General features: G+C 40.3%; 1 protein-coding gene across 6 annotated transcripts in view; it reads left to right on the top strand.

Annotated features, from left to right (window-relative positions):
• Window positions 1-12,842, top strand: part of dpp9 (dipeptidyl-peptidase 9) — a 95,810-nt gene that overhangs the window by 23,381 nt on the left and 59,587 nt on the right. For 3 of the 6 annotated variants that reach the window (XM_059991650.1, XM_059991649.1, XM_059991651.1), the window contains 2 exons: window positions 8,693-8,937; window positions 9,936-10,048. In XM_059991650.1, coding sequence (XP_059847633.1) covers window positions 8,693-8,937; window positions 9,936-10,048 — 358 coding nt within the window. Of the gene's footprint in view, window positions 1-109; window positions 166-7,271; window positions 7,469-8,655; window positions 8,938-9,935; window positions 10,049-12,842 lie in introns of all 6 variants that reach the window. The other 3 variants (XM_059991653.1, XM_059991654.1, XM_059991652.1) reach the window with 3 other exon arrangements.

Genomic DNA, 12,842 nt, shown 5'->3' on the forward strand with positions numbered 1-12,842 from the left:
CCTTTTAGAAACAAAATTGAGTGTATTAGTCACTTATAAGTGACATGGTTGACTTATCACCTATATTCCGGTCGTGATTAACAACCCCCCTCCCTCCCCCCGTCGGCAGGTCCGCAAGAATATTGGAATATTGTCAATATTAACCCGGTCCATGGTGCAAAAAAGGTTGGTGACCTCTGTATTAACATCAATGAATGTGTGAGTTCTGTGACTGGCTGCATAGAGAACTGTACTGAGCATATCACTGTTACTGAGCATGGCTGAGAGATCGATACTGCCTTCAGATTGGGGAATAAGACAGCTCTCGGGTTAGCAAGACCCGTGCCATCAGAAAGGCAAAACAGGATTAATCAGAATCAGGTTTATTATCACCGGCATGTGACATGAAATTTGTTAACATAGCAGCAGCAGTTCAATGCAATACATGATCTAGCAGAGAGAGAGAAAAAATAATAAAATAAAACATAATGAATAGACAAGTAAATCAATTATGCTTATTGAATAGATTTTTTTTTAAACGTGCAAAAGCAGAAATACTTTTTTTTTAAATGAAGTAGTGTCTAAAGCTTCAATGTCTATTCAGGAATTGGATGGCAGAGGGTAAGAAGCTGTTCCTGAACTGCTGAGTATGTGCTTTAAGGCTTCTGTACCTCCTACCTGATGGTAACAGTGAGAAAAGGGCATGCCTTTTGTGCTGGAGGTCCTTAATAATGGATGCTGCCTTTCTGAGACACCGCTCCTTAAAGATGTCCTGGGTACTTTGTAGGCTAGTATCCAAGATGGAGCTGACAGGATTTACAGCCTTCTGCAGCTTCTTTTGGTCCTGTGCAGTAGCCCCTCCAGACCAGACAGTGATGCAGTCTGTCAGAATGCTCTCCACGTTAATATTAACCATATTAATATAGAAGTTTTTTAGTGTAGTTCTTGACATGCCAAAGCTCTTCAAGCTCCTAATAAAGTATAGCCGCTGTCCTGCCCTCTTTATGATTACATCAATATGTTGGGACCAGGTTAGGTCCTCAGAGATTTTGACACCTAGGAGCTGCTCACTCACTCACTCACTCCACTTCTGATCCCTCTGAGGATTGGTATGTGGTCCTTTGTCTTACCCTTTCTGAAGTCCACAATCAGCTCTTTCACCTTACTGACGTTGAGTGCCAGGTTGTTGCTGTGGCACCATTCCACAAGTTAGCATATCTCACTCCTGTACGCTCTCTCGTCACCACCTGAGATTCTACCAACAATGGTTGTATCATCAGCAAATTTGTAGATGGTATTTGAGCTATGCCTAGCCACATAATCGTGTATACAGAGAGTAGAGCAGTGGGCTAAGCACACACCCCTCAGGTGCGCCAGTGTTGATCGTCAGCGAGGAGGATATGTTATCACCAGTCCGCACACTGGTCTTTCAGTTAGGAAATCAAGGATCCAATTGCAGAGGGAGGTACAGAGGCCCAGGTTCTGCAACTTCTTAATCAGGATTGTGGGAATGATGGTATTAAATGCTGAGCTGTAGTTGATGAACAGCATCCTGATGTAGGTGTTTATGTTGTTGATGTTGTCTAGGTGGTCTAAAGCCATGTGGAGAGCCATTGAGATTGCATCTGCCGTTGACTTATTGTGGTGATAGGCAAATTGCAATGGGTCCAGTTCCTTGCTGAGGCAGAAGTTCTGTCTAGTCATAACCAGTCTCAAAGCATTTCATTACTGTGGAATTAAGTGCTACCAGGCGATAGTCATTAAGGTAGCCCACATTATTCTTCTTTAGCAGTGGTACAATTGTTGCCTTTTTGAAGCAAGTGGGAGCTTCTGCCCATAGCAGTGAGGGGTTGAAATGTCTAGAATATACAACCACTTCTGTGAAGCCAGAGACGTGAAGCGTATGTGACAGAGCATTCAGATCACTCTGCACATCATTGACGGTGACACTTCTCTTGATCGGCTAAATGTCTTACACTCTGATGCATAGAGTGATGTGCTGGCAAAGAAGGCTCACTTTCCCTTCTGACCCTCAACCTCCCCCCAAGGAGCAGGTACTCTGTCTGGCCACAGCTGATGTGAGGAAGACCCTAGCCAGGGTCAACACACATAAAGCTGCAGAGCCTGATAACCTGACTGGTCAGGTGCTGAGGTTCTATGCAGCCCAGTTAACCGAGATTCTAACAGACATCTTCACTGTCTGTCTGAAACAGTCCACTGTCCCCTCAGGCCAACATCATCCCTGTGCCCAAGAGGGTGACAGTGACCTACCTCAATGAGTACCATCCAGTGGCACTGACCTCAATAATGAAGTTCTCTGAGCATCTGGTTATGGATCACATCAAAACTTCCTGCCACATTGGATCCTTTCCCATTCGGTTATCGCTCACATTTGTCCACCATAGCCTGTGCCCCCCATTCTGTTATGTCTCATCTGGAAAATTGTGCCTTGTATATCAGGGTGCTGTTTATTGACCTCAACCCAATGCATAATATGATCATCCCTCAGAAGCTGGTGGGTAAACTGTCCTTATTGGGTCTCAACATCTTTCTCTGTAGCTCGATCCTGGACCACAGAAAAGCCCCAGATAGTCCATGCTGGCAGAAACAATCCTTGCTCCATCATACTGAACACTGGCCCTGCCCAGGTCTGTGTGCTCAGCCCACTGCTGTTCACACTGCTGACACATGACTGTATTGCTGGATCCAGTTCAAACTGAATCATCAAGTCCACTAATGACTCAGTGGTTGACCTCATCAGTGATGAGACAGTATACATAGAGAAGTTAAAGCAGCTGGTGGAATGGTGCAAGCACAACAAATTGAGTCTCAATGTGGTCAGACCAAAAAGACAATAGTGGTCTGTAATGCACGATTAACTTTAAGAAGTTGCAGGGTGACCCTGCTCACTGCGTATACACAGGTCCTCTGTGGAGAGAGTTAGGAGCACCATGTTTCTGGGAATGCACATAATGGGCAATCTCATCTGGTCCTTTGACACCACCTCTCAAAAAAGCACAGCTGCATCCTCATTTTCTGAGGAGATTGAGGTTTTTACAGGAGCACTACTGCGTGTCCTGACCAGCTGCATCACTGTAACTTATGGGAATTGCAAAGCATCTGACCACAAGACCTTACAAAGGATTGTTGAGAGGATCATCATCGTCTCTCACCCCCCCCCCCCCCCCCGCCCCACTGGAGATATTTATCAGGAGAGCTAGCATTGTCAGTGATCCCTCCCATCGATGGAATTATACCTTTGACACCCTACCATCAGGCAGTAGGTACCATAGCATTAGGAAAAGAACTGTCAGGATGGATATCTTCTTTCTCCCCCCCCCCCCCAAAAAAAAAGCCATAAGACTACTGAACTCCCTGCCACCACCCAGGTCTCCTCATGTATGAAGTAGCAGCAGCATTAGACTGTTTACTTTTTAATGTACATCTTTGTGTTATGTGTCTGTGTGTTATATGTACTGTGTTCATCTTGGTGTGGAGGAATATTGTTGTCTTTGTTGGTATACATGTGACGTGTACAGTTGAAGGACAATAAACTTGGAACTATCTGGCACAGGTGTCTTTTAAAGGCCAACTGGTTACAGCTCAGGACAAATATGTTCCTGTGAGGTTGAAAGACAACAATGGCAAGGTTTGGGAACCTTGGATGACAAGTGACACTTTAAGAAAACACATGTAAGCTGAAATCAGACAAGACCTTAATGAATGTTAAGGGAAGAAGAAAGAACTTAAACAAAGAATTAAGAGGGCTGAGTGGGGCCATGAAGGAAAAGAAAGATATCAATGAAAGTTGATGTGGATTCCTTACAGACTCAGACAGGGCAAAGCATGTTAGGAGGAGGAGGAAATGATGGGAAAATTACACAATTATTTTTTTTGCTTCTGTCCACATGGGAGAAGAGAAACTTTGAAATTGCTAAGTTCAAGTTTACAGTGAATAAGGAGTAAAATAAATAAGTCCATTAATTTCTCTAAATCCTATTTTACCACCAGAGCTGGAAGTCTGTAAACCATAGGGTCTAATGTTGTGTATCCCAGAATTTTGAAAGAGTTGGTCTTGGAGGCGGTGGATGCATTTTTTTTAACCATTTCAAAATTCCACAGATCTTACTGCAGTATTACATTAACTTCAGAGTTTGTCTACTCAGAAAATGGAATGTAGTAAACGTAACCCCACAATGTAACAGGCAGGAAAAAGAAATTGAGGAACTACAAACCAGCAGCAGATCAGCTGAGAAAATACTAATGGAATTACTAAAATCAAGCTAGATCAATGGAAGATAAATCGTAGTTGGTAATCTGTTAGTTTTTTTATTTGAGTTTGTAACTTCTGGGATAGAAAAGGAGGGGCTAGCAGATGTAGTGTATTTGGAAACATTTCACAATTCAACAAAGCAGCACCAAGAAATTAAGTGGAAGTAAACTACCAGAGTCATTTATTATTCTACTTTCACTTAGTAATTCACAAAGTGCTGTAAGGTTATAAATCAAAACTTTGAGGTAATGTAATGAGGTAACATCAATTAAGAGTCAAAAACAATGGGAATAAATAGGTTATTTCTGGCGGCTTTGACTGGAAGTTTGTGGTTGCCGCACCGATTAGTGCTGAGATGTGAGTTGTTCCCAATCTGCGTCAATGATTTGTATGAGGATATCAAGTGTAATAAATTCAGCTTCATTGAATGTGCAATTCTGGATGGCAGCATGGCTTGTAAGAAGATTGCACAGAAGCTTGAGTTGTGATATGTCCAAGAAAAAGGTTGAAGATGTGGAAAACTTATCAATCATGATTGTTGAGAAAAAAGCCAGTAGTTTGTTAATGGTGAGAGACTGAAATGTGTTATAGGTCAGAGAAACCTAAGTTTCTTTGTAAACAAATCAATGAATGTTAATTTGCAAGTACAGCAAGATTTGGAAGGCATTTACTGTGGTGTTTATTCAAGAGGATTTGAGTATATGGAATGGAACTATATACAGTAGGGGATTGGTCAGATACAGTTCTGGTCTCCCACCCAGAATGAATGTACTTGTGATAGACTGCAACAAAAGTCACCAGATTGGATCTAGAAGTGGGGGAGCAGTCCTCAGAGAAGGTGAAATAGACTGCATCCACTTTTTTTTTAATTTAGGAAAATGAGAGGTAATCTCAATGAAACATCAATAACTGGGATGTGACAGGATGAATGTGGTGGAAAATACTTTCTCTGACTGGATTACAGCTTCAAAATAAGAACTTGTGAATCTCTGTAAATTGTTTACCGAAGAATGTAGTGCAGTGCACTCCCCGAGTCTATTCAGTCTTAACGACAGTCAGTGGTCAGCAAAGAGAAAGGTCCGTCAGAATCATGTATGGTAGAGCAGGAATGTGGGATTGACTCACCTACTGTTATTTCTTGTTTTATTTTGGAAGGAATGCGGTTTACTCTTAATTCAATGTTACTTGTTTCAAACAATTTTAGCACAAATTTGTCATTTTAGCACAGACTTTGTTGAAAACAGGAGAGGAATTCAGATCTGCACTTCTTTTGTCTTTTATGACCAGATATCCCAAATTGTTTTGCAGCCAATAAAGTGTTGCCACTGTTGTAATGTTTTGAAAGTATTTACCAGTAATAAAGGTTTCTTCTCTTAGAAGGTTCATGCATCGCTAATCTTATTACAATAATTATTATTCCTGACATGGGCCAACATCTTGTTGAACTATTCTTTGCTTTTCTTTTGCGGCTCTCGTTTCCTTATTGCTGATGCTCTTTAAGAATTATTCCTAACTGTGTGTGATCAGCATTTAGATTTATGCAAGATGCATTCAGATTTTGACTGACTGCGATGTGGTTTCACCTTGCACTGAAATTACAATATGCAATGGCCCAAACCTGGGACTGTGGCCTGTCCTAATATGATAATTGGAGAGCAGCATTGTACCACTTTACCTCGATACCAATATACAACACAAAATTAAGTGCTGCTTTTATTCAAATCATTTGGATTTGCTCTGATAGTAAATGTTATTCCTAAAATTTGTAGGATGTAAGTATTCTGATTATGACCAGGAAATGTTATTTTTCCCCAAAGAAAGTATTCTATTTTGTATAGTGTTTATTTTATTTATTTAGCGATACCACAAGGCTTAGGCCATTCTGGCCCTTCAGGGTGATCCCCGACAAACCTGATTAACTTCAACCTAATTAAAGTACAATTTACAATGACCCTTTCACCTATTTGTTACATCTTTGGACTGTGGATGGAAACCAAAGCAACAGGGAAAACCCAAGCATTCCACGGAGCGGATGGATAGACTCATTACAGATGACACCAGAATTGAACTCAGGAATGCCCTGAGCTATAATGACATCATGCTAACTACTACTCTACCATGGCGCCCTATATAGTGTTTTTATACGTTGTTAGTATAGTGTGTGTTCAAGTGTATAATTACATCGATTATCTTGGGACTGATTAATTGTTGGTCTGTGCTGTGTTAGTTGAGTTGAGTAGGTGTAGCAGTGGGACCACAACCATTAGCATCAGCAATTCAGGGTTATCTGTTCTTACTCCTGTTTGTGGTTCAGCAATTCTTACTGAAGTGTATAGGCTTGAGTAGTAATTGTTCTCATTTTTGTATTCTAAATTGTTTTAGTTCTGAGAGAAATTCATTATATTCTGATGTATACAGTATTCTTCCTTCTTGGAAGTGTTGATCTATTAATGCATTCATGAATATAAAACTAATGTAAATTGAATTCCATAGATAGTACCTATGCAGCTGTATTATAAAATCAGATGAAGAATTATTCTTAAATAGACGGATCAGGTCAGCAACTGAAACATCACAGTCCTGGTGCTAGATTCCAAAGTTCTTTGAACAATGCCACATAAGGTGAACAGCTATTCACTCTCCTGGTTTTTGAGCTGGTGTTCATTTGGATAAGGTATCTGATGGTTTCCAGTACTTATAGAAATGTTAAGATAGTGTAAACCACTGCCTTCAGAAACAGGAAGAGAATTGGAAAGGAAGAAGAGATTCTGCTTTATAGATAGGATTGATGATGTTCGGTTGTAAGATGAGTAGGAGACGTGATTGTTTCCAGGAGGTGTTCTGATTTTGTTTTGTGGTTACATGTACAAAATGAAAATGGAAGAAGTGAGCACATTCCCACACAGTTACTTAATTTATAGTTGATGTAGTCTTTAAGTACAGTGCTTCAGATTTTTAAAGTGCTGAGAGCTGGAGGTTCCTTGGCTGTAACTATTTATTTAAATTGCTGACTTTATAGGGAAGTGCTTATATGAAGATTTCCTGTACTTAAAATCTCCCTGATAATCATCTGCTGAGAAACTGAAAGAAACATCGAACAGCTGATTGTCAACGTGGTTTCAGTACATCAAACGAAAGTTGCACACTCGCCTTATTTACTAGATGGCAACACAGTGAGGAACTTGGTCCTGGCACTAAGAACAATAATTTTATATGGTAAATATTTTTTTTATAAAAGGCTAAAATAAGGAGATAAGAGAAATTTCTCATTACTTAGATTTGTTTTCTCTGTAATTGTTAATGATCCAAGATTTAAGATTTTGCTCAGAATATTCGCTCTGTAAATTTATGTGAAAAGATCATTTTTAATTTGTATAGTATTTACAATTTCAATACCTTACTGGTTTAAATAAATTATAAGGTGTCTAAATGTAGTAAACATACAAAAGAAAATTTTCACTCATGTCACGTGTGCTAGAGCAGAAATATAGCTAAATTCCACTTATAATCCTGGTGTAGAATGACCATGCATGAGTGTGTCTTTTTGTTTTTATCTTTTGAAAATAGGGTGCACATGGATGTCAGCCTGAATCGAAGGGTTGTATGTCCAAGTCCCTTTCCAAGGTTTAGTGCTGCTGATTGATGCAGTATTGTGGCATTACTGTATTGTCAGGTGCCATATTTAACTGAGGCCTGGTCTTTGAGATAAATGTTGAGATCCTATGGCACTATTCAAGTAAGAGGAAATTCTTGAAGTCCTGGCCAATATTTAATCCCTTTTCAGTACCATTAAAAAACATAATCACTATGACCCATTTATGCCACATTTCCTGCATTACATCAGTGACTGCGCATCAAAAGTACTTGGCTGTCAAGCGCTTTGGGATGTCCTCAGGTTGTAAAACACATTTGCAAATTCATTCATTGTTTCACTGATTTTTTTTTAATCTCTTGCTTATCCCTAGTTTTGTAAGTGTTGGATTTCTATTCCCATTGTTAGATTTATTACAGACAATAATACATTTATGATTTCTAATAAATCACAAATGTTTCCAGCTAATAAAAATGATCTGAATCCCTTCTTGATCAATGCTCTCTAATCTCTGTTTCATTCATCAAGATGATAGTCTGCCATATAGTTATCTCTCACAATTGGACTTACAAGATGGAGCTTGATCTACGGACTCTTAGAGACTATTTCTGAATGGAGTGTACTGCATTTATAACACTTGTAGGACATCAGTTGAACAAGAGTGCCTTTGTAGTTTAAAATTATTCAGTATGAACACTTGAATTTTATTCTTTTAATTCTGTAAATTAAATGTTTAATAAAAATTTTCTGATGTATCAAGCAATGAAAATGTCTATATACTAATGTACATTTTTACACTGTGCAATTATAGACTTTTTGTTTTCATTTGTGACATTGAATTGATTCAGCTGTGTAGCAACAGTTGAGGAGATGGCCACAGTAGAAACACTGTCCGAAAACACAGTAGCAGAAGATATGGAAGATGAATCCTCACCGTTCTACGTTGAGAAGCACACTTGGGATGGACTCAGAGAGATTATCCACAGCAGCAGGAAGTACCCTGGCATTGTCATTAACAAAGCACCTCATGATTTCCAGTTCATTCCAAAAAATGATAAATCTGGGCATCATTCCCATCGTGTGTATTACTTGGGTAAGTATTAGATAATATCAGAATGTTAAACCACACATCAAGAAAAGACTCAAGCTGCAGGAAATCATGATGCAGCCAGTTTTAGGTTATTGTTGACCTTCCAGTGGATAAAGTGATGGGATGCAGATCTCCTTCTGATTATAACATAGTAGGAGCATTGTAGTTTTCTGTGGTTTAATTTTCCTGGGGTAAATTGGGAAGAAAATTGTCCGTAATTTAAAACCATTGTGTATCTATTTGGAGTCAGTTGGCTGACTGAATTGTCACATATACATAGGGTAGTAGAATGTATTTGTCCAGCATATTGAAATTTTCTGAATTATTCTGCTCCAAAAATGTTGGAAATGTATTTAAAGTTGTTCCTTGATACAGTATATGAGAGAGTAGTGCAGCTGGAAAAATTTCAACGGAAATGTCATAAATTGCAAAGTCTGGATGAAGTGCAGAATGTGAATTTTATTACATATGTTCCAGTTTGCAGAGTGTAGTGGAAAATAGTTTCATAAGTCAAAGACACAGCCCATGGTGGCATTATAGTGAAAAATCACAGTTTGAGTGATCATTAAGCCATCGTGCCTGCCTGTACTGGAGTGATCAAAAACCAGCTGAGTTAAGTTAAAACCAACTTTGAATGTAGGAAATATGATAAAAGCAATTGAAAGAGCAAGTGCACTTCACATGGTCACTTACTATAGAACCAGGTTAGGAGAGACAGGAATTGTTCTTGGACTAGAGAAGGCTAAGGTGATGTTCACTTGTATTGGTCAAAATTAAATTTATTTAATTTCCTTTAGATTTTTTGTACTTTTTTGGTACTGAACCAGTGTGCTAATGAAACAGTTGCTGGGCATTAACAGCACACTGCTGAGATCCTGCCAAAAATGTTACTACAAACGTTTGTTTCAGTCATCAGCTGGTCAACTTAATTGTCATATTTTTGTCCATTAACGATGCAAATTGCTTTTTTTTTTAATTTATATATATATATGTATATATAGGGATGCCTTATGGGAGTAGAGAGAACTCTCTTTTGTATTCTGAAATCCCAAAAAAGGTCCGGAAGGATGCCTTATTGCTGCTGTCTTGGAAACAAATGCTAGATCATTTTCAGGTGAGTCTTTTATTCAGTGAAAGCTTTCTGGCTTGATGACATTGTGTGCCTTAGTGGTATTGCTAGTAGATTTGCTGCCTCACTGTTTCAGTGATTGTGGTTCACTTCTGACCCTGGGTCCTGAGTGTTGGATTTTGCACATTTTCCCTGTTATGGCATGGATTTCTTCCAGGTCCTCCAATTTCCACCTATATCCCAAAGAGAGTTGATTAATTGGCCAGTACTTATTGCTCTTTGTGTGTAAGTGAGGTAGAATCTGAGGGAATCAATGGGAGTGTACAGAGAATAAAATAGTGTTACTGAAACAGGTTGGTTGACAATTGGCCCTTATTTGGGGGACTGAAGGGCCATCCTTGTGACCATTTTAAACCTTTAATGCAGAGCGTCACAGAGTGCTAGGGCAGCAATTTACCACTGTTCATGTGATGTAATGTTGCCAGTCTATGGCAATAGGAGGGAAGATTGTATGGGGAAACATTAGTTGCATAGTGATCTTCCTTGCTTTTACTGTTTATTATGAAATAGAACTAGATGCAAGAGCATGGAGTTGTATGATGTCTAGAGTAATATGAAATGAGAAGCCTTTTTTCTCAAAAGGATTGAAACTTGTTTTAAACTCAAAAGGCTGCAGGTGCTGGACACCCAAAGCAACACTTAGAAAATGCTGGAGGAAATCAGCAGGTCAGGAACCATCTATGGAAATGAATAAACAGTCAATGTTTCAGGCCTAGACCTCCTTCAGGACTAGAAAGAAAAGGGGAAGACACCGGAATAAGAAAATGGGAGGAGAGGAAGGAGGATAGGTAGAAGGTGATAGGTGAAGCCAGGTGGGTAGGAAAGATAAAGGGCTAGAGAGGAAAGAATCTGATGGGAGAGGAGAGTGGACCATGGGAGAAAGGGAAGAAGGAGACCCAGGTGAGAAGAGGAGGCCAGAATGCAAAGTAGAAGAAAGAATGGAAAAAATTTTATCAGAAGGAGAAATCAATATTCATGCCATCAAGTTGGAGGCATTGCTCCTCCACCCTGAGGTTGGCATAATTGTGGCACAAGAGGAGACCATGGACTGAATGTTGGAACTGGGATGGGAATTAAAATGTTTGGCCACTGGGAAGTTCTGCTTTTGGCAGATGGAGTGGAGGAGCTCAACGAGGCAGTCCTTCAATTTACGATGGGTCTCACCAATGTAGAGGAGGCTGCATCGGGAGCACTGGACACAACAGACAACCCCAGCAGATTCATAGGGGAGGTGTTGTTGCACCTGCAAGGACTGTTTGGGGCCCTGAATGGAGGTGAATGGGCAGGTGTAGCACTTTGGGAATGATGGAGGGAGCGATCTCTACGGAAAGTGGAGGGGAGAGGGTAAACATATGGTTGGTGGTAGGATCCTTTTGGAGATGGCAGAAGTTGTAGATGATGATGTGTTGGATGCAGAGGCTCATGGCGTAATGGATAAGAGCAAGATGTACTTGATGGAGAGAGCCAGCAGTTTACTATTATTAAGGCAGCAGGAAGATGGGGTGAGCGTGGCTGTTCGGAAAACTTGTTTAGATGTTCTTGTTAAAGTCTCTACCTCAACTGAAAGGAGGTAATGTCTGTTACTGTGTTGCACAGATTCTAAGTTGAAGTAGCTATATTTTTTCTTTATACCTTACTCCAGTGGTCCCCAACCACTGAGCCGCGAGAAAATGATATGATTTGGTGATATGAAATGATATGAGTCAGCTCCACCTTTCCTCATTCCCTGTCATGTCCACTGTTGAACTTGCACGCATGCGAGGTCATCAGTCGCCTAAACGCAGCGATATCCTAGCGCCAGGGATGGTTGGTTGGTTGGCCTCTGGTAACGGGCCGCTTCATGCGGCTGACGAGAAGTGCAGTTGCTACTGGCCTGGAGCGCAGACAGATGGGCACTGCCTCCAAACCTGTTTAGCACACCAAATGTTCATGGGGAATCTGGTGCTAAAATATTTGCAGACGACCTAATTCGGGCTCAGGGTTTCGTAAGTAGCAGAGCAGCTACCTCGCTGCGATCTGCTGAAAGTCATCCCTCGATCCAAACTTTTGTCAGCCGATAGATCTTGCCTACCTACGGGGAGGGTGGGGTAGGGTGATGGGCATGCGCCCTGTTGCACTCCTCACTCGGTCAGTTGCTCTCTCCAGACTACAGCCACTGCGGCCCTGGTACGGGGACCTCCTTGACCTCTCACTGGTGTGTTGCAATGATTTTATATGTTCATACGGGGAAAATATGCATTGTGTGTTAAATATCCAAATGTTATTTAAAATGTTATGATGCTATTATGTGAGTTATAATTGACTTATCACTATATTCATGCGAGGGAAAGATGCGCTGTGTGTTTAATATTAAATTTGTTAGATAAACCCTGTTAGAAACGAAATTGAGTGTATTAGCCACTTATAAGTGACTTATAATTGACATCACCTATAATATAGGTCCTATATTCTGGTCATGATTAACACCCCCGCCGCCCACCCCCCCCCCCCCACCCCACTCCATTCGGCCGGTCTGCAAGAACTTTGTCAATATTAAACTGGTCTGCAGTGCAGAAAAGGTTGGTGACCCCTGCCTTACTCGTGACACTTCCCATGTAGCATCTTAAATACTGTTCACAACTATATACATTATCTTCATCACCACCTCCATGTTCAAGCAAAACAAGTATTACTGTGTTTATAAATTTAAAAACTCTTGCATCATGTGCATGGCTTATCTCTGTTGCAGTGAATAGTCTGGTCCTGGTACTTAATCATTCTGTTTGTATTTCTGTCTATT

This window comes from Hypanus sabinus, chromosome 16 (assembly GCF_030144855.1).
Source record: "Hypanus sabinus isolate sHypSab1 chromosome 16, sHypSab1.hap1, whole genome shotgun sequence".
Lineage (NCBI taxonomy): Eukaryota > Metazoa > Chordata > Chondrichthyes > Myliobatiformes > Dasyatidae > Hypanus > Hypanus sabinus.